The 26,977-nt window shown below is 45.1% G+C and overlaps 1 protein-coding gene across 4 annotated transcripts in view; it reads right to left on the reverse strand.

Annotated features, from left to right (window-relative positions):
• Nucleotides 1–4,658: 4,658 nt before the first annotated feature.
• The window catches only part of si:ch211-278j3.3 (E3 ubiquitin-protein ligase RNF19A), a 79,366-nt gene continuing 57,047 nt past the window's right edge, over nucleotides 4,659–26,977 (reverse strand). For 3 of the 4 annotated variants that reach the window (XM_065026139.1, XM_065026141.1, XM_065026140.1), the window contains 6 exons: nucleotides 25,133–25,280; nucleotides 17,364–17,526; nucleotides 16,601–16,715; nucleotides 8,609–8,740; nucleotides 6,448–6,748; nucleotides 4,659–6,216 (listed from right to left, as the gene is read on the reverse strand). In XM_065026139.1, the coding sequence (XP_064882211.1) occupies nucleotides 5,931–6,216; nucleotides 6,448–6,748; nucleotides 8,609–8,740; nucleotides 16,601–16,715; nucleotides 17,364–17,526; nucleotides 25,133–25,280 (1,145 nt within the window). In that variant the 3' untranslated portion in view covers nucleotides 4,659–5,930. The remainder of the gene's footprint in view (nucleotides 6,217–6,447; nucleotides 6,749–8,608; nucleotides 8,741–16,600; nucleotides 16,716–17,363; nucleotides 17,527–25,132; nucleotides 25,281–26,977) is intronic. The other variant, XM_065026142.1, reaches the window with a different exon arrangement.

Consider the following 26,977-nt stretch of genomic DNA (forward strand, 5'->3'; position numbering starts at 1 on the left):
CTTTCAGAGTGGGACAGCTGCGGCAATGAGGTGCTTTCAGAGTGGGACAGCTGCGGCAATGAGGTGCTTTCAGAGTGGGACAGCTGCGGCAATGAGGTGCTTTCAGAGTGGGACAGCTGCGGCAATGAGGTGCTTTCAGAGTGGGACAGCTGCGGCAATGAGGTGCTTTCAGAGTGGGACAGCTGCGGCAATGAGGTGCTTTCAGAGTGGGACAGCTGCGGCAATGAGGTGCTTTCAGAGTGGGACAGCTGCGGCAATGAGGTGCTTTCAGAGTGGGACAGCTGCGGCAATGAGGTGCTTTCAGAGTGGGACAGCTGCGGCAATGAGGTGCTTTCAGAGTGGGACAGCTGCGGCAATGAGGTGCTTTCAGAGTGGGACAGCTGCGGCAATGAGGTGCTTTCAGAGTGGGACAGCTGCGGCAATGAGGTGCTTTCAGAGTGGGACAGCTGCGGCAATGAGGTGCTTTCAGAGTGGGACAGCTGCGGCAATGAGGTGCTTTCAGAGTGGGACAGCTGCGGCAATGAGGTGCTTTCAGAGTGGGACAGCTGCGGCAATGAGGTGCTTTCAGAGTGGGACAGCTGCGGCAATGAGGTGCTTTCAGAGTGGGACAGCTGCGGCAATGAGGTGCTTTCAGAGTGGGACAGCTGCGGCAATGAGGTGCTTTCAGAGTGGGACAGCTGCGGCAATGAGGTGCTTTCAGAGTGGGACAGCTGCGGCAATGAGGTGCTTTCAGAGTGGGACAGCTGCGGCAATGAGGTGCTTTCAGAGTGGGATAGCTGCGGCAATGAGTTGCTTTCAGAGTGGGACAGCTGCGGCAATGAGGTGCTTTCAGAGTGGGACAGCTGCGGCAATGAGGTGCTTTCAGAGTGGGACAGCTGCGGCAATGAGGTGCTTTCAGAGTGGGACAGCTGCGGCAATGAGGTGCTTTCAGAGTGGGACAGCTGCGGCAATGAGGTGCTTTCAGAGTGGGACAGCTGCGGCAATGAGGTGCTTTCAGAGTGGGACAGCTGCGGCAATGAGGTGCTTTCAGAGTGGGACAGCTGCGGCAATGAGGTGCTTTCAGAGTGGGACAGCTGCGGCAATGAGGTGCTTTCAGAGTGGGACAGCTGCGGCAATGAGGTGCTTTCAGAGTGGGACAGCTGCGGCAATGAGGTGCTTTCAGAGTGGGACAGCTGTGGCAATGAGGTGCTTTCAGAGTGGGACAGAGAAAAGAAAAAGAAATAACAAATATTTAATTTTAACAGAAACATTACATAAGTTAACGCATTTATTTAGTAAAAATACATTTGTTGCTGATAATACTGCCATCGTCGTGGAGGCAAACTAAATGACTTAAATGTAAATGTAAATGTAGCGCATGTATCTGATGCTGTCTGGCTAAAAATAGTACAGCATGTCATTACTCCTTTTGTCCAGACAGCATCAGATACATGCGCTACACATAGTAAGACAGAGGGGCGCTGTTTCGCTCGCTTGGATGCTTTCTCCGGTGAGATCGTTTCATCCACTTCCAATTGAAGGAAAGTTGGCGGGTGCACAGTGCACTGTTAGGATGCTGGAATTATTTTGGGATGAACGTGAGAAGGTAACCTACTTTTTTGAAGTGATTTGTTTGACAAATCACTAAATCCGCCCCCCTGAGCAGGACACCTTGAGCAGGAAGGACACCCTGAGCAGGACAACATTTTGGAACTTTTCAATCTGTATAAAATTATATCTAATGAAAAGTAAGACATAAAACCTGTGGAAACAGCCCGTATAAAAGATAAATAAATTGTTTTCTGGAGCCAATCAACATTTGTCCTTAGCTGCAGATAATGCAATTCCTCAATCTGTAGCCTACCACTGCTCTGAGGATCAATATCACCTATGTTCCAGCGCCCTCTGTTGAATATGAGCAGTCATTACATCATCTCTACAGACTCAATGACGGTCCGCAGGCAAATGTTAAAGGTGCAAAAACCTGACTTCTCCTGTTCATCTCCCCACTTCACTATGTAGTAAAGGTATGTGTCCCAAATGGCACCCTATTCTCTATTTAGTGCACTACATTTGACCAGGGCCTATAGGGAATAGGGTGTCATTTGACCAGGGCCCATAGGGAATAGGGTGTCATTTGACCAGGGCCCATAGGGAATAGGGTGCCATTTGACCAGGGCCCATAGGGAATAGGGTACCATTTGACCAGGGCCCATAGGGAATAGGGTACCATTTGACCAGGGCCCATAGGGAATAGGGTGCCATTTAACCAGGGCCCATAGGGAATAGGGTGCCATTTAACCAGGGCCCATAGGGAATAGGGTGCCATTTAACCAGGGCCCATAGGGAATAGGGTGCCATTTAACCAGGGCCCATAGGGAATAGGGTGCCATTTAACCAGGGCCCATAGGGAATAGGGTGCCATTTAACCAGGGCCCATAGGGAATAGGGTGCCATTTAACCAGGGCCCATAGGGAATAGGGTGCCATATGCAAGGCTGAAGATCATTTTTAAATTGGACAGACACGAGATGACATTCAGTTGTGTCCTTCATGGTGAAACATTTATTCAAGTTTTATTCCTCATCAGATTTACAATGCATACCACGTCTGAATCAATCCCCATGGTTCTGAATGCATACCACGTCTGAATCAATCCCCATGGTTCTGAATGCATACCACATCTGTATCAATACCCATGGTTCTGAATGCATACCACATCTGTATCAATCCCCATGGTTCTGAATGCATACCACGTCTGAATCAATCCCCATGGTTCTGAATGCATACCACGTCTGTATCAATCCCCATGGTTCTGAATGCATACCACGTCTGTATCAATCCCCATGGTTCTGAATGCATACCACGTCTGTATCAATCCCCATGGTTCTGAATGCATACCACGTCTGTATCAATCCCCATGGTTCTGAATGCATACCACGTCTGAATCAATCCCCATGGTTCTGAATGCATACCACGTCTGTATCAATCCCCATGGTTCTGAATACATACCACGTCTGAATCAATCCCCATGGTTCTGAATGCATACCACGTCTGTATCAATCCCCATGGTTCTGAATACATACCACGTCTGTATCAATCCCCATGTTTCTGAATGCATACCACGTCTGTATCAATCCCCATGTTTCTGAATGCATACCACGTCTGAATCAATCCCCATGGTTCTGAATACATACCACGTCTGTATCAATCCCCACATCTGTATCAATCCCCATGGTTCTGAATGCATATCATGTCCAGTCCCATGGCTGTCTGTCTCTCCGAGGTCCTCTTCACAAGGGATTTCACACTCAGGAATCTTTCTGTTCATTTTTCAGTTCATATCTTCTCATCATCATAATCATCTAGAATGGATATAGCCTGAGTTAGCATGCTGCTTGTAGAACACCGCTGCTCTGGGATCGACTGAGAGGGTCTGGGTGATGTGATCGACTGAGGGGGTCTGGGTGATGTGATCGACTGAGGGGGGCGGGGTGCTGTGATCGACTGAGGGGGTCTGGGTGCTGTGATCGACTGAGAGGGTCTGGGTGCTGTCATCGACTGAGGGGGTCTGGGTGCTGTGATCGACTGAGAGGGTCTGGGTGCTGTGATCGACTGAGGGGGTCTGGGTGCTGTCATCGACTGAGAGGGTCTGGGTGCTGTGATCGACTGAGAGGGTCTGGGTGCTGTGATCGACTGAGAGGGTCTGGGTGCTGTGATCGACTGAGGGGCGGGGTGCTGTGAACGACTGAGGGGGCGGGGTGCTGTGATCGACTAAGAGGGTCTGGGTGCTGTCATCGACTGAGGGGGTCTGGGTGATGTGATCGACTGAGGGGGTCTGGGTGCTGTGATCGACTGAGGGGGTCTGGGTGCTGTGATCGACTGAGGGGGTCTGGGTGCTGTGATCGACTGAGGGGGTCTGGGTGCTGTGATCGGCTGAGGGGGGCGGGGTGCTGTGATCGACAGAGGAGGGGTCTGGGTGCTGTGATCGACTGAGGGGGTCTGGGTTCTGTGATCGACTGAGGGGGTCTGGGTTCTGTGATCGACTAAGAGGGTCTGGTGGTGGTTCCTGTGTCTCCTGTCCGACAACATCACCACTGCAGTTCAATAGCGACTGTGTGTGTGTGTTGTGGTTAACTCCTGGACAGCCAGTGAGTGAGGAGCAGGACCATGCATCTTTAAGACAGATGTTCTTAGCCAGGGAAGGTCAAGATTTATATTCCTCAGGAACTTGGTTGCCTGCTGTTCTATCTTCTATCTGACACACACACACACACACACACACACACGGTTTCCCAGGTCTAAATCAGATGCTGGTTTGACAGACATGCCAGAATATCAGAGTGACCCAGCCCTGTTCGAACCTCTAGCTAGAGGGCCGTGCTGCTACTGCTGTGAAATACTGTATTATGGATCTCTGTTAAGAGAGTAAGTTCCCAAATGACACCCTATTCCCTAATATAGTGCACTACTTTGAACCAGATCCCTATGGGCCCTGGTCAAATGGCACCCTATTCCCTATGGGCCATGGTCAGAAGTAGTGAATTATGATCCCAGTGGATAAAAAAAAAAAACATCCACGTCATTTCGACCCAAAAATGCAACGTGATGACATTGAATCAATGTGGAAAACCAACATTTTTGTCACCAAACTTTTAATCTGAAACCCAATGACAACAGTGACATTTTTTTCCACCAACCTTTTAATCTGAAACCCAATGACAACAGTGACATTTTTGTTGTTGTTGTTGCTAATTTCACATTGAATTCACGGTAGTTGACAAACTCAACCAAATGTAAATCAAAACTAGACGTTGAAACGACGTCTGTGGCCAGTGGGTAGGGAATAGGGTGCCATTTGGGATGCAGACAGCCAGAGTCCGTAGGATAACTGAACTTCACAGAGCCTGGTCCCTGAATATTGCTTAGATTCACAGCAGTGAAATAATGTATGCCTTGACCAAAACAGATAGCAGCAGCAGCAGCCCCCCCCCCCCCAATGAAAGGTTGTGATACAAGGAGACATCAGCTTGATAACCAGTTTGGGCAAAGTGGTCTACTATGAAATTCACTGAGATCCCCAACGAGTCATAGTTGAGGGCGACTGCATTTCAACAAGTCCCGTAAAGTTGGACCAGCATTGGACCAGTATATCTCCTCTGTTAAAACGCGTTGCACAAAGTAAGGTTTACATGGTATCTGACAATGCTGAACCCCCCCCCCCCCCCCCTCCTTCATTAGACCCTTTTACACAGTAGCCTCTCAACGTTCCATGGCATGACATCATCAACACGGGACGGACAGGAAGAGAGTTGAAGCAGCATGGTACATGTGGCTAACCCCTACAGAACAAAACATGCTTTTAGATCTCTTAAAATGTATCTTCGATGGAAAGGGGGGGGGGGGGATTAGGCGTTGTACGTATCTCTGTGTACGAGTGCTGATCTAGGATCAGGTATTTTCTGTCTATAATAATCATGTTTATTGTGATCGGAAAAAGGGCAAAACTGACCCGAGATCAACTCTGAGATGCTTGATACAAACGGCTCTAGATCAGTATAAGTACGCGGGTGTAGGTAGAGAAGGGGCTTGGTAATCATTTTTATTTAAATAGTCATTTAAATAGACCAGTGTTCGATTGGAAGGGGGGGGGGGGGGGGCGGGGTCTCTTCTGAAAGAACACAGTAACGTGAGGCTAACACCCACCAAACTAGTCGATCAACATGCTTTCAGTCATTTCTGGTTCGTTTTGATGCATCCGTGTTGGCAAGCGGCCCTGTTTATTTAGTCTATTTTTCACAAACACACTTTTTCCATCTCTCCCTCCTCACTGTCGCTCTCGCTCTCCCTTTCTCTCTCCATGTCCCCGACTCTTAGACGGTGGAGCAGTAAGACAGTTGGTGGTAGGAGCCTGTAGTGGAAGTGGGGTGTGGCCTAAATAGTAGGCAGAGCTCAGACATTGTCCGTCTCAAAAACATGCAGGTGGACCCTGCATTCTCCCTCTCTTCCTCCACTTTCCTTTTCTCCACTCTCTTCTTCATGTTCAGAGGCATACAGATGTTCCTGGGAGTGGGCGTGGCCCAGGTGATCTTGCGAGTGGGCGCGGCCTACTGTGTGTGCTCGACCCAGGGACTCAGCTGATAGGCTGCGACTGGACAGGATGCTACTGAGGCTGGACTGACGTGCGCCTCGTGGATGGGCCTCGATCTCTACACGCACCTCAATGTTTGTTCCCTCCCTGCAACATGAGAACATGAACAGCATCAAGGATAGGCCTGTTACATAATATTTCAGCCATGTTTTATGAGCTAGAGGCAGGTTGCATCAAAGGAACTAACTGACTTGTCTTTTGTAATTGCTCTCGAGGGGATAAATTCATGTGTATTGAACTGACTTGAATTGAACGAAGAGAAATACTTTGGGCTCAATCAATCAATCAATCAAAAACTATACGACAAGAGACACTGACCGCAAGGAGAATGTCTGTGTCTTATCCAGCATCCCAGCACCCCCAGCTCCTTCGCAGTCTGATTGGCTGTCCTGCTGCATATAAACATGACGCATCTGATGCTTGCCCAATCCTGCGCATGCATCTGGTTCCGGGGGCGTGGCAGCACTGCTGGTGCTGGGGAGCAGGCCAACTTCCTGTACGCTGACCCTAACATCTTGTAGGACTTCCTGGACGCTGGTGTCGCTGAGGGCGGGGTTGGTCTGGCCTCTTGGCCCCGGTCCCGGCCAGTGGTCGCTGACTACATGAGAGAATAGAAGATCTTCAAGAGAAGTTCAGAAACAACATCAGATTAAAACTAGGAAACAACCATACAATCATACAGTAGTGTCAACATCTATTGGACTGATCTATTGGACTGATCTATTAGTAATCTATTGGACTGATCTATTGGACTGATCTATTAGACCAATCTATTGGACTGATCTATTGGACTGATCTATTAGTAATCTATTGGACTGATCTATTGGAATGATCTATTAGTAATCTATTGGACTGATCTATTGGAATGATCTATTAGTAATCTATTGGACTGATCTATTAGTAACCTATTGGACTGATCTATTAGTAATCTATTAGACTGATCTATTAGTGACCTATTGGACTGATCTATTAGTAATCTATTGGACTGATCTATTAGTGACCTATTGGACTGATCTATTAGTAATCTATTGAACAGATCTATTAGTGATCTACTGGACTGATCTATTAGTAACCTATTGGACTGATCTATTAGTAATCTATTGGACTGATCTATTAGTAATCTATTGGACTGATCTATTAGTAACCTATTGGACTGATCTATTAGTAATATATTGGACTGATCTATTAGTAACCTATTGGACTGATCTATTAGTAATATATTGGACTGATCTATTAGTAACCTATTGGACTGATCTATTAGTAACCTATTGGACTGATCTATTAGTAATCTATTGGACTGATCTATTAGTAATATATTGGACTGATCTATTAGTAATCTATTGGACTGATCTATTAGTAATATATTGGACTGATCTATTAGTAATATATTGGACTGATCTATTGGGACTGATCTATTAGTAATCTATTGGGTTGATCTATTAGTGATCTACTGATCTATTGGACTGGTCTATCGAGATCTATTGGACTGATCTATTAGATTGATTTATTGGTGATGCATTGGACTGATTTATTGTGATCTATTGGATTGATCTATTGGACCGATCTATTGGACTGGCATATTGTGATCTATTGGATTGATCTATATGTGATCTATCGGACTGGTCTATCCAACTGGTCTATTGGATTGATCTATCGGACAGGTCTATTGGTGATATATCGGTTTGGTCTATCTGTGATCTATCGGACTGATCTATTGGATGGATCTATTGTGATCTATTAGATTGATCTATTGTGATCTATTGGATGGATCTATTGTGATCTATTGGATTGATATATTGGACTAATCTATTGGACTGGCCTATTGTGATCTATTGCATTGATTTTTTGTGATCTATTGGAATGGTCTATTGGACTGATCTATTAATGATCTATGGTGATCTATTGGACTAATCTATTGGATTGATTTATTGTGATTGATTGGACTGGTCTATTAGGGATCTATTGGACTGATATGTTAGTGATCTATTGGACTGGTCTATTGGATTGATTTATTGTGATCTATTGGACTGATCTATTGTGATCTATTGGAGTGATCTATCGTATGGATCTATTGGAGATCTATTTGACTGGTCTATTGTGATCTATTAGAGTGATCTATCGTATGGATCTATTGGAGATCTATTTGACTGGTCTATTGTGATCTATTGGAGTGATCTATCTGAGATCTATTGGACTGGTCTATTGTGATCTATTGGAGTGATCTATCGTATGGATCTATTGGAGATCTATTGGACTGGTCTATTGTGATCTATTGGACTGGTCTATTTGAGTTTACTTTGAACTACTCACTGCTGAACAATTCAAGATGGGATAAGTTGAGTTACTTTAATAAAAGCAAGGAATCTTTTTACTCATAATATAATGTACATAGTTCTTAAAACAAAAAGACAAATAACAAACATAGATAAGCATTAGATACAATATTTAGCATCCAATATACTGTACTAAAGCCCCTTACAGCTGGCTAGGTCTTCCAGTTGTATCTTATGTGTTTCTGGGGGGTCGTTCTGCGGCTGGCACCATCCGTTCCGACAGAGCGACATGGGGACGACCCCATAGACATACGTCAACATCAACGGGACGCCCACCCCTACAAGAGGACAGGAAGAGACAGGATGAGAGACTGACTGAGGTACCTGTATTTCCTCGTCAATAAATGTTACCCTGAGGAAAATCACCCGGTACATTTTAACACATGAATGAATGCTAGAAGAGTGATTCCTGGTATGACATTGATAACAGACACCTTGGTCTCAACAGGACTTCCTGTCAAAATAAAAGGTTAAATAAATGAAATACCATAGTATGATTAACAATACACGAGAACAACTAACTAACTAAGGTAGCCTAGTGGTTAGAGTGTAGAGGCGGCAGGGTAGCCTAGTGGTTAGAGTGGAGAGGCGAGAACAACTAATACATGAGAACAACTAAGAGTACGCAGAGATTTGTATTGATTTATTTAACCTTTATTTAACTAGGCAAGACAGTTAAGAACAAATTCTTATTTACAATGACGGTCTACTGGGGAACAGTGGGTTAACTGCCTTGTTCAGGGGAACAGTGGGTTAAACTGCCTTGTTCAGGGGAACAGTGGGTTAAACTGCCTTGTTCAGGGGAACAGTGGGTTAACTGCCTTGCTCAGGGGAACAGTGGGTTAAACTGCCTTGTTCAGGGGAACAGTGGACTAACCGCCTTGTTCAGGGGAACAGTGGTTAACTGCCTTGTTCAGGGGAACAGTGGTTAACTGCCTTGTTCAGGGGAACAGTGGTTAACTGCCTTGTTCAGGGGAACAGTGGTTAACTGCCTTGTTCAGGGGAACAGTGGTTAACTGCCTTGTTCAGGGGAACAGTGGTTAACTGCCTTGTTCAGGGGAACAGTGGTTAACTGCCTTGTTCAGGGGAACAGTGGTTAACTGCCTTGTTCAGGGGAACAGTGGTTAACTGCCTTGTTCAGGGGAACAGTGGTTAACTGCCTTGTTCAGGGGAACAGTGGTTAACTGCCTTGTTCAGGGGAACAGTGGTTAACTGCCTTGTTCAGGGGAACAGTGGTTAACTGCCTTGTTCAGGGGAACAGTGGGTTAAACTACCTTGTTCAGGGGAACAGTGGGTTAAACTGCCTTGTTCAGGGGAACAGTGGGTTAAACTGCCTTGTTCAGGGGAACAGTGGGTTAAACTGCCTTGTTCAGGGGAACAGTGGGTTAAACTGCCTTGTTCAGGGGAACAGTGGGTTAAACTACCTTGTTCAGGGAACAGTGGTTAACTGCCTTGTTCAGGGAACAGTGGGTTAAACTGCCTTGTTCAGGGGAACAGTGGGTTAAACTACCTTGTTCAGGGGAACAGTGGTTAACTGCCTTGTTCAGGGGAACAGTGGGTTAAACTGCCTTGTTCAGGGGAACAGTGGGTTAAACTGCCTTGTTCAGGGGAACAGTGGGTTAAACTGCCTTGTTCAGGGGAACAGTGGGTTAAACTACCTTGTTCAGGGGAACAGTGGTTAACTGCCTTGTTCAGGGGAACAGTGGGTTAAACTGCCTTGTTCAGGGGAACAGTGGGTTAAACTACCTTGTTCAGGGGAACAGTGGGTTAACTGGTCTAGGAACAGTGGGTTAAACTGCCTTGTTCAGGGGAACAGTGGGTTAACTGCCTTGTTCAGGGGAACAGTGGTTAACTGCCTTGTTCAGGGGAACAGTGGTTAACTGCCTTGTTCAGGGGAACAGTGGGTTAAACTGCCTTGTTCAGGGGAACAGTGGGTTAAACTACCTTGTTCAGGGGAACAGTGGGTTAAACTACCTTGTTCAGGGGAACAGTGGGTTAAACTACCTTGTTCAGGGGAACAGTGGGTTAAACTACCTTGTTCAGGGGAACAGTGGGTTAAACTACCTTGTTCAGGGGAACAGTGGGTTAAACTACCTTGTTCAGGGGAACAGTGGGTTAAACTACCTTGTTCAGGGACAGAACGACAGATTGTTACCTTGTCAGCTCGGGGATTCGATCTAGCAACCTTTTGGTTACTGGCCCAACGCTCTAACCACTATGCTACCTGACGCCCCAAGACATCCATCTTCACCCATCTCTCTCTCTCCCACAGATGACTGGGTTAACGTAACAAAAATGGAAACAGGACTGACATTGCAAGCTAGCCTTTCTCTTCCTCCTCCCAGTACATCTAACCTAGTATCAACTTTAATAACCTTTCTCTTCCTCCTCCCAGTACATCTAACCTAGTATCAACTTTAATAACCTTTATCTTCCTCCTCCCAGTACATCTAACCTAGTATCAACTTTAATAACCTTTATCTTCCTCCTCCCAGTACATCAAACCTAGTATCAACTTTAACCTGATGTATAAAAAAAAAATAAAAAAAAGGCTTCACTGTAAAACATGAAACCCAGTCAGAAATGTCGGGGAGACAAGGAGGAGAAAGACGAAAAGAGAGAGAAAGAGGGACGGGGGAGAGAGAGAGAGAGACACACACGGAGGAGAAAGAGGGAAAGAGAGAGAGAAAGAGGGATGGGGAGACAGAGAGAAGGAGAAGGAGAGAGAGACAAGGAGGAAAAAGAGGGAAAGAGAGAGAGAAAGAGAGCGAGACGAGGAGAAAGAGGGAAAGATAGAGAGAAAGAGGGATGGGGAGACAGAGAGAAGGAGAAAGAGGAAGAGAGACAAGGAGAAAGAGGGATATAAAAAAAGAGGGGTCAGAGCTGAAGCCCACAAGAACAGACAAGTCCTTTCAGATGGAGAGAGAGAGGGATGGAGAGATGAATGGATGGAAAGGGGGATGTGTGTGTAGGAAGAGGGAGAGGCTAATGTGCTGAGTCCCAGCCTTCAGTTCAACAGTGTGGTGATGGTAGTGACACTTCAGAGGCGGCAGGGTCAGGCAGGGCACACATGCACAAACCAGGGAGGCTGCAGTAAGCTCACATGCCCCAGGCTTCTGCCAGAGAAAGACCTGGGTTCAAATAGTATTTGCAATTCATTTGATTGAGCATGCCTGTAGTGCCAGATGGGTGGGGTTTGCACTTTTGGGACTATTGCATGTCAAAGATTCACCAGGCACAGGTTAAGGATTTGAAAGAAACCTAATACTATTTGAACCCAGGCTTCTGCCAGAGACAGACTTGTTATGAAATTACAAGTCATCAAAGAGAATAAGGAGTAAGGTCTATTCCAGGTCTATTCCAGGTGTATTCCAGGTCTACTCCAGGTCTATTCCAAGACTATTCCAAGGCTATTCCAAGGCTATTCCAAGACTATTCCAGGGCTATTCCAAGTCTACTCAAAGGCTATTCCAGGTCTACTCCAGGTCTATTCCAATGCTACTCCAGGTCTATTCCAGGTCTACTCCAAGGCTATTCCAGGTCTACTCCAAGGCTATTCCAGGTCTATTCCAAGGCTATTCCAGGTCTATTCCAAGGCTATTCCAGGTCTATTCCAAGGCTATTCCAGGTCTATTTCAGGTCTATTCCAGGTCTATTCCAAGGCTATTCCAGGTCTATTCCAGGTATATTCTAAGGAAATTTCAGGGCTATTCTGTGTGTGTGTGTTTCTTGTGCTCGTCAGCTCTTTTCTCAGATTGGGAGGAGAACCATATGAAGACATAGCCAGTTGACCAATGGAGTGTGTGTGTGTGTGTGAGTCCCCGGGCCTCTCTCTGGTAGAGTCAAACTTATGGCTTTGGACCAGGAACCATCTCAATTCAATTCAAGGGGCTTTATTGGCATGGAAAACGTATGTTAACATTGCCAAAGCAAGTAATGTTGATAATATACAAAAGTGAAATAAACTCTCGCTCTCTCACAGTAAGACATATTCTATCCTCACCCATCTCTCTCTCTCTCTCTCTCACAGTAAGTCATATTCTATCCTCACCCATCTCTCTCTCTCTCTCTCTCTCTCTCACAGTAAGTCATATTCTATCCTCACCCATCTCTCTCGCTCTCTCTCTCTCTCTCTCTCTCTCACAGTAAGACATATTCTATCCTCACCCATCTCTCTCTCTCTCTCTCTCTCACAGTAAGTCATATTCTATCCTCACCCATCTCTCTCTCTCTCTCACAGTAAGACATATTCTATCCTCACCCATCTCTCTCTCTCTCTCTCTCACAGTAAGACATATTCTATCCTCACCCATCTCTCTCTCTCTCTCTCTCACAGTAAGTCATATTCTATCCTCACCCATCTCTCTCTCTCTCTCACAGTAAGACATATTCTATCCTCACCCATCTCTCTCTCTCTCTCTCACAGTAAGACATATTCTATCCTCACCCATCTCTCTCTCTCTCTCTCTCTCTCTCTCTCTCTCACAGTAAGACATATTCTATCCTCACCCATCTCTCTCTCTCTCTCTCTCTCACAGTAAGTCATATTCTATCCTCACCCATCTCTCTCTCACAGTAAGTCATATTCTATCCTCACCCATCTCTCTCTCTCTCTCTCTCTCTCACAGTAAGACATATTCTATCCTCACCCATCTCTCTCTCTCTCTCTCTCACAGTAAGTCATATTCTATCCTCACCCATCTCTCTCTCTCTCACAGTAAGACATATTCTATCCTCACCCATCTCTCTCTCTCTCTCTCTCTCACAGTAAGACATATTCTATCCTCACCCATCTCTCTCTCACAGTAAGTCATATTCTATCCTCACCCATCTCTCTCTCACAGTAAGTCATATTCTATCCTCACCCATCTCTCTCTCTCTCTCTCTCTCTCTCTCTCACAGTAAGTCATATTCTATCCTCACCCATCTCTCTCTCTCTCTCACAGTAAGTCATATTCTATCCTCACCCATCTCTCTCTCTCTCTCTCTCTCTCTCACAGTAAGTCATATTCTATCCTCACCCATCTCTCTCGCTCTCTCTCTCTCTCTCTCTCTCACAGTAAGACATATTCTATCCTCACCCATCTCTCTCTCTCTCTCTCTCTCTCACAGTAAGTCATATTCTATCCTCACCCATCTCTCTCGCTCTCTCTCTCTCTCTCTCTCTCTCACAGTAAGACATATTCTATCCTCACCCATCTCTCTCTCTCTCTCTCTCTCACAGTAAGTCATATTCTATCCTCACCCATCTCTCTCTCTCTCTCACAGTAAGACATATTCTATCCTCACCCATCTCTCTCTCTCTCTCTCTCTCTCACAGTAAGTCATATTCTATCCTCACCCATCTCTCTCTCTCTCTCTCTCTCTCACAGTAAGTCATATTCTATCCTCACCCATCTCTCTCTCACAGTAAGTCATATTCTATCCTCACCCATCTCTCTCTCTCTCTCTCTCTCTCACAGTAAGTCATATTCTATCCTCACCCATCTCTGACCCAGTAAGACATCAATGTCTTCTGAGTCCCAAATGGCACCCTATTCCCTATGTAGTGCACTACTTTGGACCAGGACTCATATGGAATAGGGTGCCATTTGGGATTACTTCTATTACTACTTTATTGCTGTTCGACTGTCCAGGAAGTAGTTTTTCCCAAAGGACTGCATGTACCATTATAACAACACAGTGTGATGTACACTCTAACCACTAGGCTACCCTGCCTCCTCTACACTCTAACCACTAGGCTACCTGCCGCCTCTACACTCTAACCACTAGGCTACCTGCCTCTACACTCTAACCACTAGGCTACCCTGCCTCCTCTACACTCTAACCACTAGGCTACCCTGCCGCCTCCACACTCTAACCACTAGGCTACCCTGCCGCCTCCACACTCTAACCACTAGGCTACACCGCCTCCTCCACACTCTAACCACTAGGCTACCCCGCCGCCCCTCCACTCTAACCACTAGGCTACCCCGCCGCCCCTCCACTCTAACCACTAGGCTACCCCGCCGCCCCTACACTCTAACCACTAGGCTACCCCGCCGCCCCTACACTCTAACCACTAGGCTACCCCGCCGCCTCTACACTCTACCCCGCCGCCTCTAACCACTAGGCTACCCCGCCGCCTCTACACTCTAACCACTAGGCTACCCCGCCGCCTCTACACTCTAACCACTAGGCTACCCCGCCGCCTCTACACTCTAACCACTAGGCTACCCGCCGCCTCTACACTCTAACCACTAGGCTACCCGCCGCCTCTACACTCTAACCACTAGGCTACCCGCCGCCCCTCCACTCTAACCACTAGGCTACCCTGCCGCCTCTACACTCTAACCACTAGGCTACCCTGCCGCCTCTACACTCTAACCACTAGGCTACCCTGCCGCCTCTACACTCTAACCACTAGGCTACCCTGCTGCCTCTACACTCTAACCACTAGGCTACCCTGCCGCCTCTACACTCTAACCACTAGGCTACCCTGCCGCCTCAACACTCTAACCACTAGGCTACCTGCCGCCTCTACACTCTAACCACTAGGCTACCCTGCCACCCCTGAATATAGCACACGACGTGATGAAACGTTGAAACTAAGTTGCAAGCTACTTTCGAAGCAAAGCGTTGTAGAACGAGTGTCTTGTGAAACACAGTCCAGACACTGGCTCTTGATTTCTTGCCATAACGGATTTGACTGAGAAAGCTCCAGCTATCACCAAGCTACGCTAGCTAGCTGTCCTATCACCAAGCTACGCTAGCTAGCTGCTGTCAGCTAGATAGCTGCAGATAGCTGTCCTATCACCAAGCTACGCTAGTTAGCTGCTGTCAGCTAGATAGCTGCAGCTAGCTGTCCTATCACCAAGCTACGCTAGCTAGCTGCTGTCAGCTAGATAGCTGCAGCTAGCTGTCCTATCACCAAGCTACGCTAGCTAGCTGCTGTCAGCTAGATAGCTGCAGCTAGCTGTCCTATCATCAAAGCTATGCTAGCTAGTTGCTGTCAGCTAGATATCGTGAAATCATTGGCCACTTTAATAAATTGATCACTAGTCACATTAATAATGCCACTTTAATAATGTTTGCATATCTTGCATTACTCATCTCATGTGTATATACTGTATTTTATACCATCTATTACATCTTGCCTATGCCCCTCGTCCATCGCTCATCCATATATTTATATGTATATTTTCTCATTCCATTCCTTTACTTAGATTTGTTAGTTGCTGTGGAATTGTTAGATTACTTGTAAGGTATTGCGGCACTGGCAGAACTAGAAGCACAAGAATTTTGCTACACTCGCAATAACATCTGCAAACCATGTGTATGTGACCAATAAAATTGTATTTGATTTTGATTTGATAGGCTAGCCAGCTGCAGCTATCACAAAGCTATGCTAGCTAGCTGTTGTCAGCACAAGGTTAAGCCAACATAGTACCGAATTAGCTGACAATCTTGAGATGGCAAGTCTGTCAGGAGGGGAGAAGTCCTCAACTTCAAAACTTTGTTCTCTCCATACCACAGCTAGCTTAAATGACCTTGCTGTACTCACTACTGGGACTGTTTGTTGTGATTGAATGGCAAATATAAAGCCAAGAAACACCCACTTCAAACCACAACCTCAAGACAACTGTCATTTGCCTTCAGTCGTGTCCGCTAGTATTTCTTAATGAGTATTCATGAAAAACAAGGCCAAATCAGGAAGTGCAAGTCGCCCTGTAAATTCCGGCCTAACTCTTACGTTTTAGTGGACAAGACGGAGAGGTGTTCTTGTTGTTTGTGTTCTTGTTGTTTGTGTTCTTGTTGTTTGTGTTCTTGTTGTTTGTGTTCTTTGTTGTTTGTGTTCTTGTTGTTTGTGTTCTTGTTGTTTGTGTTCTTTGTTGTTTGTGTTCTTGTTGTTTGTGTTCTTTGTTGTTTGTGTTCTTGTTGTTTGTGTTCTTGTTGTTTGTGTTCTTTGTTGTTTGTGTTCTTTGTTGTTTGTGTTCTTGTTGTTTGTGTTCTTTGTTGTTTGTGTTCTTTGTTGTTTGTGTTCTTGTTGTTTGTGTTCTTTGTTGTTTGTGTTCTTTGTTGTTTGTGTTCTTGTTGTTTGTGTTCTTGTTGTTTGTGTTCTTGTTGTTTGTGTTCTTGTTGTTTGTCGCTGTCCTTACCCACAGTGACAGCAGCTATGACAGGCGACACGAACACGGACATCATGACGCCGCTGGCCACCGTTAGGTAATGTTTACTACCTGAGATATTGTTCTTCTTACAGCGTCCGTGGACCTGGGGGGAGGGGAAGAAGAACTCATGATGTCAAAATGGCCGACATGATCATATTTTACATTTAAGTCATTTAGCAGACGCTCTTATCCAGAGCGACTTACAAATTGGCATCATTAGTATTTTTTATTTTTTTTACAATTTCAATTCAGAATAAATGGTTGAATTGTTGTATTTGTGTCACCAATAGCTTTATTAACATATCACTTGAGAGCAGAAAACGAGCAGACATGAGACTTTACAGTGAGCGGATATTCTTTTTCTCTTTATATAAGATAAGGTCTTATATTTCAGCACATGTAGCTGGGTTAGGGGCTAGGGTTAAGGGTCAATATGTCCTCCTACCTTTCGGGCCATGGAGATGGGTTAGGGTTAAGGGTCAATATGTCCTCCTTACTTTCGGCCCATGTAGATGGGTTAAGTTTAGGGGTCAACATGCACTCGTACCTTGCGGCCCATGTAGATGGGTTAAGGTTAGGGGTCAACGTGTCCTCCTATCTTTCGGCCCATGTAGATGGGTTAAGGTTAGGGGTCAACGTGCCCTCGTACCTTGCGGCCCATGTAGATGGGTTAAGGTTAGGGGTCAACGTGCCCTCGTACCTTGCGGCCCATGTAGATGGGTTAAGGTTAGGGGTCAACGTGTCCTCGTACCTTGCGGCCCATGTAGATGGGTATGCCCACTATGATGACGGGGATGGCGATGCCAGCGATGAGAGAGATGATTACTGGGGCGCCGAGCAGCATGCCCACCTGCCACAGCACCTTCCGGGTCTGAGACCACGGCTTCTTCCCCCAGAACGTACAACCTGAGGGACTGCAGGAAGAGGACGAGAGACAGGAAGAGGAGCTTAGAGGACGGACTAGAATGTACAACCTGAGGGGATGCAGGAAGAGGACGAGAGACAGGAAGAGGAGCTTAGAGGACGGACTAGAATGTACAACCTGAGGGGATGCAGGAAGAGGACGAGAGACAGGAAGAGGAGCTTAGAGGACGGACTAGAATGTACAACCTGAGGGGATGCAGGAAGAGGACGAGAGACAGGAAGAGGAGCTTAGAGGACGGACTAGAATGTACAACCTGAGGGACTGCAATGCATTCGTGAGAGTATGTTCCATACACAGTACCTTCAGAAAGTATTCGCACCCTTCAACTTTTTCCACATTTTGTTGTTGTTACAGCCTGAATTTAAAATGGATTACATTGAGTTGTTGTGTCACCAGAGTACACACAATAGCCCATAATGTCAAAGTGGAATTAGGGTTTTCCAAAATTTGACAAATTAAGTCTTTAAAATCCCATAAGCTTTGTCAGTCTGACCTAAATGGACATGATAGTACCTTCGAGTAGAGCCTGTTAAGTCTGTCTCTTTGGTTACATTTGTCTTTATGTATCTGTGTCCCCTGTCTGTCTGTGTCCCATGTGATAGAATAGGGTCCATAGTCAAAGGGAATCTATATACAACAGCTGGTAACCGTTAGTAACAGTGTCTTTAGCTACCTGAGGTAGTGGTAACTGTTAGTAACAGTGTCTATAGCTACCTGAGGTAGTGGTAACCATTAGTAACAGTGTCTTTAGCTACCCGAGGTAGTGGTAACCGTTAGTAACAGTGTCTTTAGCTACCTGAGGTAGTGGTAACTGTTAGTAACAGTGTCTATAGCTACCTGAGGTAGTGGTAACCATTAGTAACAGTGTCTTTAGCTACCTGAGGTAGTGGTAACCGCTAGTAACAGTCTCTTTAGCTACCCGAGGTAGTGGTAACCGTTAGTAACAGTGTCTTTAGCTACCTGAGGTAGTGGTAACCATTAGTAACAGTGTCTTTAGCTACCCGAGGTAGTGGTAACCGTTAGTAACAGTGTCTTTAGCTACCCGAGGTAGTGGTAACCGTTAGTAACAGTGTCTATAGCTACCTGAGGTAGTGGTAACCATTAGTAACAGTGTCTTTAGCTACCTGAGGTAGTGGTAACCGCTAGTAACAGTGTCTATAGCTACCTGGGGTAGTGATAACTAGGGCTGTTGCGGTGACCGTATTACCGCCACACCAGCAGTCATGAGTCAAGCAAATAACTGTCCGTCTCACGGCAATTGACCGTTAATTAACATAAACACATTTAGTAACTCCTGGCTTCCACACACAGTCTACACGCTATTTAAAAAAAAATCTTCACAATAAATCCATGATTTATTTTAGACAGGTCTAAAGAAGCTGTGATAGGAAGAAAATGTAGTCTATTTCAGAAGAACAGAATGACATGCTCTGAGTTGTCCTTATGTTAGGGCCTGTCCTCATGTTAGGGCCTGTCCTCATGTTAGGTCCCGTCCTCATGTTAGGTCCCGTCCTCATGTTAGGTCCCGTCCTCATGTTAGGTCCCGTCCTCATGTTAGGGCCCGTCCTCATGTTAGGGCCCGTCCTCATGTTAGGGCCCGTCCTCATGTTAGGGCCCGTCCTCATGTTAGGTCCCGTCCTCATGTTAGGGCCCGTCCTCATGTTAGGGCCCGTCCTCATGTTAGGGCCCGTCCTCATGTTAGGGCCCGTCCTCATGTTAGGGCCCGTCCTCATGTTAGGTCCCGTCCTCATGTTAGGTCCCGTCCTCATGTTAGGTCCCGTCCTCATGTTAGGTCCCGTCCTCATGTTAGGTCCCGTCCTTATGTTAGGGCCCGTCCTTATGTTAGGTCCCGTCCTCATGTTAGGTCCCGTCCTCATGTTAGGTCCCGTCCTCATGTTAGGTCCCGTCCTTATGTTAGGGCCCGTCCTCATGTTAGGTCCCGTCCTCATGTTAGGTCCCGTCCTCATGTTAGGGCCCGTCCTTATGTTAGGGCCCGTCCTTATGTTAGGGCCCGTCCTTATGTTAGGTACTGTCCTCATGTTAGGCCCTGATCTGGCTATGCCATATGGCTGTGGGCTACACTAGTTAATTTAGTTGTCCTTATGTTAGGCCCTGATCTGGCTATGCCATATGGCTGTGGGCTACACTAGTTAATTTAGTTGTCCTTATGTTAGGTCCTCTCCTTATGTTAGGTCCTGTCCTTATGTTAGGTCCTGATCTGGCTGTGCCATATGGCTGTGGGCTACACTAGTTCATTTAGTTGTCCTTATTGCTAGGTCCTGATCTGGCTATGCCATATGGCTGTGGGCTACACTAGTTCATTTAGTTGTCCTGATGTTAGGCCCTGATCTGGCTATGCCATATGGCTTGGGCTCCACTAGTTCATTTAGTTGTCCTTTCATTTAGGCCCTGTCCTTATGTTAGGTCCTGATCTGGCTATGCCATATGGCTGTGGGCTACACCAGTTCATTTAGTTGTCTGTTTGTTAGGCCCTGATCTGGCTATGCCATATGGCTGTGGGCTACACTAGTTCATTTAGTTGTCCTGATGTTAGGCCCTGATCTGGCTATGCCATATGGCTGTGGGCTACACTAGTTCATTTAGTTGTCCTTATTGCTAGGTCCTGATCTGGCTATGCCATATGGCTGTGGGCTACACTAGTTCATTTAGTTGTCCTGATGTTAGGCCCTGATCTGGCTATGCCATATGGCTGTGGGCTACACTAGTTCATTTAGTTGTCCTTATGTTAGGCCCTGTCCTTATGTTAGGTCCTGATCTGGCTATGCCATATGGCTGTGGGCTACACCAGTTCATTTAGTTGTCTGTTTGTTAGGCCCTGATCTGGCTATGCCATATGGCTGTGGGCTACACTAGTTAATTTAGTTGTCCTTATGTTAGGCCCTGATCTGGCTATGCCATATGGCTGTGGGCTACACTAGTTAATTTAGTTGTCCTTATGTTAGGTCCTCTCCTTATGTTAGGTCCTGTCCTTATGTTAGGTCCTGATCTGGCTGTGCCATATGGCTGTGGGCTACACTAGTTCATTTAGTTGTCCTTATTGCTAGGTCCTGATCTGGCTATGCCATATGGCTGTGGGCTACACTAGTTCATTTAGTTGTCCTGATGTTAGGCCCTGATCTGGCTATGCCATATGGCTGTGGGCTACACTAGTTCATTTAGTTGTCCTTATGTTAGGCCCTGTCCTTATGTTAGGTCCTGATCTGGCTATGCCATATGGCTGTGGGCTACACCAGTTCATTTAGTTGTCTGTTTGTTAGGCCCTGATCTGGCTATGCCATATGGCTGTGGGCTACACTAGTTCATTTAGTTGTCCTGATGTTAGGCCCTGATCTGGCTATGCCATATGGCTGTGGGCTACACTAGTTCATTTAGTTGTCCTTATGTTAGGCCCTGTCCTTATGTTAGGTCCTGATCTGGCTATGCCATATGGCTGTGGGCTACACCAGTTCATTTAGTTGTCTGTTTGTTAGGCCCTGATCTGGCTATGCCATATGGCTGTGGGCTACACTAGTTCATTTAGTTGTCCTTATTGTTAGGCCCTGATCTGGCTATGCCATATGGCTGTGGGCTACACTAGTTCATTTAGTTGTCCTTATTGTTAGGTCCTGATCTGGCTGTGCCATATGGCTGTGGGCTACACTAGTTCATTTAGTTGTCCTTATGTTAGGCCCTGATCTGGCTGTGCCATATGGCTGTGGGCTACACTAGTTCATTTAGTTGTCCTTATTGTTAGGTCCTGATCTGGCTATGCCATATGGCTGTGGGCTACACTAGTTCATTTAGTTGTCCTTATTGTTAGGTCCTGATCTGGCTGTGCCATATGGCTGTGGGCTACACTAGTTCATTTAGTTGTCCTTATGTTATGTTAGGTCCTGATCTGGCTATGCCATATGGCTGTGGGCTACACTAGTTCATTTAGTTGTCTGTTTGTTAGGCCCTGATCTGGCTATGCCATATGGCTGTGGGCTACACTAGTTCATTTAGTTGTCCTTATGTTAGGTCCTGATCTGGCTATGCCATATGGCTGTGGGCTACACTAGTTCATTTAGCAGACAAGATTGGCTTATAATTCCGTGGCATTATTTTATATTATTTTATAGTATGAAGAAAACAATTTATCAAAGCTAAAAAATATATATATAAAGTTTTCTCATTTAGGAGGGCTTGTCTATTCTGTGTTGATCGGTAAATAAAGAAATACAGTTGAAGTGGGAAGTTTAAATGCAGCTGGTGGGCACACATACACTAGTTCATTTAGTTGTCACAAATTTCTTGTTAACAAACTACAGTTTTGGCAAGTCTGGCTAGGCCATCTACCTTGTGCATGACACAAGTCATTTTTGTCCTACAATTGTTTACAGAGTTATTTCCTTATAATTCACTGTATGACAATTCCAGTGGGTCAGAAGTTTACATACACTAAGTTGACTGTGCCTTTAAACAGCTTACATAATTACAGAAATTGATGATTTTAGAAGCTTCTGATAGGCTAATTGACATCATTTGAGTCAATTGGATGTGTTCCTGTGGATGTATTTCAAAGCTTACCTTCAAACTCAGTGCCTCTTTGCTTGACATCAACGGAAACTCAAAAGAAATCAGCCAAGACCTCAGAAAAATTATTGTAGACCTCCACAAGTCTGGTTCATCCTTGGGAGCAATTTCCAAACGCCTGAAGGGACCACGTTCATCTGTACAAACAATTACGTCATCTGTACAAACAAAAACAGTTACGTTTGGAGGAAAAAGGGGAGGCTTGCAAGCCAAAGAACACCATCCCAACCGTGGCACGGGGGCTGGCAGCATCATGTTTAGGGGTGCTTTGCTGCAGGAAGGACTGGTGCACTTCACAAAATAGATGACTTCATGAGGAAGGAAAATGATGTGGATATATTGAAGCAACATCTCAAGACATCAGTCAGGAATTTAAAGCTTGGTCGCAAATGGGTCTTCCAAATGGACAGTGACCCCAAGCATACTTCCAAAGTTGTGGCAAAATGGCTTAAGGACAACAAAGTCAAGGTATTGAAGTGGCCATCACAAAGCCCTGACATCAATCCCATAGAAAATGTGGGCAGAACTGAAAAAGCGTGTGTGAGCAAGGAAGCCTACAACACCTGACTCAGTTACACCAGCTCTCTCAGGAGGAATGGGCCAAAATTCACTCAACTTATTGTGGGAAGCTTGTGGAAGGCTACCTGAAACGTTTGACCCAAGTTAAACAATTTAAAGGCAATGCTACCAAATACACTCAATTAGTATGTAAACTTCTGACCCACTGGGAATGTGATGAAAGACATAAAAGCTGAAATAAATAATTCTCTCTACTATTATTCTGACATTTCACATTCTCAAAATAAAGTGGTGATCCTAACTGACCTAAAACAGGGACTTTTTACTAGGATTAAATGTTGTGAATTGTGAAAAACTGAGTTTAAATGTATATGGCTAAGGTTTTTGCAAACTTCCGACTTCAACTGTATGTACTCCTCATATATGCTTAATTTAGAGTTATTAATGTAACTTTAGTTGTTCTACAAACAAACGCTGGTCAAAACGTTTTGATTTTTAATACATGTTATTTTTTTTAAAGTAGCTTGAAAAGGCATGAGCTCTGCTTTGTTTTTGTTTTTTTTCGCAGGCTGTACACACTCCACTACTCTATTATTCACAATTTAACTAGTTGCTCCTACCCTCTACTTTTTTGAACATTTTGTTAAAAATCGCGCAACATTTCAGCGCCCTGCTACTCATGCCATGTAATCCTTCTCACCCCCCCCCCCCTTAAAAGATTTAGATGCACTATTGTAAAGTGGCTGTTCCACTGGATGTCTTAAGGTGAACGCACCAATTTGTAAGTCGCTCTGGATAAGAGCGTCTGCTAAATGACTTAAATGTTAAAAATGCCAGGAATATAGTAGTTCATATGGTTAGAATGTGTGTATAGGAAACCCTCGGACGTTTTTAAAACTGGTTAAATCACGACTGTGGCTATTACATAACGTGCGTTACATCGGAAAGCGCAGGAAAACCTGATCACAGAAAATGGAAATAAATATCCTTGCGCCACTTCCAGCAATTGTTAACAGTGAGCCGAATTAGATAAGACCGAGCATTCAACTCCCACAGCATCCCCATGTAGTCGAGTATCTTGTAATTTAATCCTCTTTGATTCTTGGTTGAACCGAAAGAGGGCACGACGGGTCTCCGCCCAGATCATTTAAGAGCTCTCTCCTGAAATTTTTTCCAAGACGACAGCTAATGATATGTACATCGCCACGGATGATTTTTATCGCTTATTAACGTTTACTAATACCTAAAGTAGCATTACAAACGTATTTCCTTTTGTGAAAGTTTATCGTCTACTTTTTGAATTTTAAAAATGACCGTTTGAAATCGCTGTTTTTTCGTTTATCACACAGTCTACATATATATATCTAGGCTTTATATGGCCCGATTTAATCGAAATAAAGACCCAATAGTGTTTATGGGACATCTAGGAGTGCCAACAAAGAAGATGGTGAAAGGTAATGACTGTTTTCTATTTTATTGTGCGGTTTGTGTAACGCCCTGCTAATTATTTTGTTTACGTCCCCTGCTGTGCTTTTCTGTTGTAGTGTATTGGTGCATGCTATCAGATAATAGCTTCTCATGCTGTCGCTTATTTTAAAAATCTGACTTGTTGCCTGGATTCACAACGAGTGTAGCTTTAATTTGATACCCTGCATGTGTATTTTAATGAACTTTTGAGTTTTAACTAATACTATTAGCATTTAGCGTAGCGCATTGCATTTCAGAGCTCTAGTGGGACCAAGCGTCCCAGGTAGAGCTGTAAGAGGTTAACAAGCACTTAATAAATGCCTCGAATTTCACGACGGCATCTTCTTTGTGGCCGTAATGCACCGGAAAAAATAAAAATAAACAAAATAAAAATAAACATTCCCTTTTGCATCCCGGAGTGCTGCGTTGTGCCCTGCTGCGCAATCTGAAGCGTCTCTCCGTTAGTCACGTGATCATCGGGTCTTTCTCGCAGGCTACAAGTGAAGACAGACACATCAGGGATGCCACTCCGCTCGTTCTTATCCAATTCCGAGGCGCATATTGAAGATATTGGAAGGGACTGTCCACATTTACTTTGTCAGCCAATAAGAAGAGTAGGACTAACGTAAAGCATAAGCCCTAGCCTATGTCAATCCACTATCCCCCATAGTACATAAGTTGACCCATTCCATTCTGTGCGAGAAATAAATATTACAAACATAATCTGGGACAGTTGTGGGATGCGATAGATCCCAAATTAATACAACCACTAGCATCAAATAAGAACGTTTAGCTTTTAATGTTGATAAAGTGTTATTTCTTCACATTGTAAGAGGTGGCAATGCGCACCTGGTAGTAGGCTATAAGCACGAATGTTCCATTAGCGGAAAACATCATTGAGACCATCAGTCTTTTGCATGACAATAACCGGCTGACAAAATGAATGACTGCCACAGCCCTAGTGGTAACAGTTAGTAACAGTGACTAAGCTACATGAGGTAGTGGTCACCGTTAGTAACAGTGGCTATAGCTACCTGAGGTAGTGCACGTCGGTGATCTCTTGCATACACAGCCAGCAGAACTGACAGGCGCAGACGGTACAGTTCATCCGGTTGCAGCTGCCATCGTTGGTCTTCATGATGTAGGCCCCACAACGAGGACACGCCTTGATCTCCTCCGACTCTGGAAGGAGACACACAGGTGTGAGACAGAGAGACATGGAAGGACAGACTACTACGGCAGTACGTAAAGAAGAAGAAGACTATGTATGTACTACGACTAGCTACGTACAGGATGTCTGACTACCATGTGTGTGTAAGGTACTATGACTGACTACGTACAGGATGTCTGACTACCATGTGTGTGTAAGGTACTATGACTGACTACGTACAGGATGTCTGACTACCATGTGTGTGTAAGGTACTATGACTGACTACGTACAGGATGTCTGACTACCATGTGTGTGTAAGGTACTATGACTGACTACGTACAGGATGTCTGACTACCATGTGTGTGTAAGGTACTATGACTGACTAAACAGGATGTCTGACTACCATGTGTGTAAGGTACTGACTGATGTACAGGATGTCTGACTACCATGTGTGTGTAAGGTACTATGACTGACTACGTACAGGATGTCTGACTACCATGTGTGTGTAAACTATGACTGACTACGTACAGGATGTCTGACTACCATGTGTGTGTAAAGGTACTATGACTGACTACGCAGGATGTCTGACTACCATGTGTGTGTAAGGTACTATGACTGACTACGTACAGGATGTCTGACTACCATGTGTGTGTAAGGTACTATGACTGACTACGTACAGGATGTCTGACTACCATGTGTGTGTAAGGTACTATGACTGACTCCATACTGTATGTCTGAACAGTCTGAACAGTAGGAAGAGTCTGAACAGCCTCAACAGTAGAACAAATCTGAACAGTCTGAACGGCAGGAACAGTCTGAACAGTCTGAACAGCAGGAACAGTCTGAACAGCAGGAACAGCCTCAACAGTAGAACAAATCTGAGCAGTCTATACAGTATCAACAACATGAACAGGGGGAACAGTCTGAACAGCAGGAACAGCCTCAACAGTAGAACAAATCTGAGCAGTCTATACAGTATCAACAACATGAACAGGGGGAACAGTCTGAACAGCAGGAACAGCCTCAACAGTAGAACAAATCTGAGCAGTCTATACAGTATCAACAACATGAACAGGGGGAACAGTCTGAACAGCAGGAACAGCCTCAACAGTAGAACAAATCTGAGCAGTCTATACAGTATCAACAACATGAACAGCAGGAACAGCCTCAACAGTAGAACAAATCTGAGCAGTCTATACAGTATCAACATCATGAACAGCGGGAACAGTCTGAAAAATCTGAACAGATTAACCTATAGGAACAGTGTAACCTATAGGAACAGTGTAACCTATAGGAACAGTGTAACCTATAGGAACAATCTGAACAGTCTGAACAGCAGGAACAGTATGAACAATAGGAAGTGCATTAAAAATAGGAAAAGTAGGAAAGTCTGTAGTATGAATAGCTCTAAGGTAGGGACAACTGAACAGTCTGAACAGTAGGAAATGGATGTCTGAAGTGTGTGTGTAAGGCACCATGAAAAATCTGAGCAGTCTATACAGCATCATAGGAAAAGTAGGAACAGTCTGGATAGTATGAATAGTCTGAACGGTAGGAACAGTCTGAACAGCAGGAACAGTCTGAACAGCAGGAACAGTCTGAACAGCAGGAACAGTCTGAATAGCAGGAACAGTCTGAACAGTCTGAACAGCAGGAACAGTCTGAACAGCAGGAACAGTCTGAACAGCAGGAACAGTCTGAACAGTAGGAACAGTCTATACAGTCTGAA

Source organism: Oncorhynchus nerka, linkage group LG13, assembly GCF_034236695.1.
Source record: "Oncorhynchus nerka isolate Pitt River linkage group LG13, Oner_Uvic_2.0, whole genome shotgun sequence".
In the NCBI taxonomy this organism is placed as follows: Eukaryota; Metazoa; Chordata; class Actinopteri; order Salmoniformes; family Salmonidae; genus Oncorhynchus; species Oncorhynchus nerka.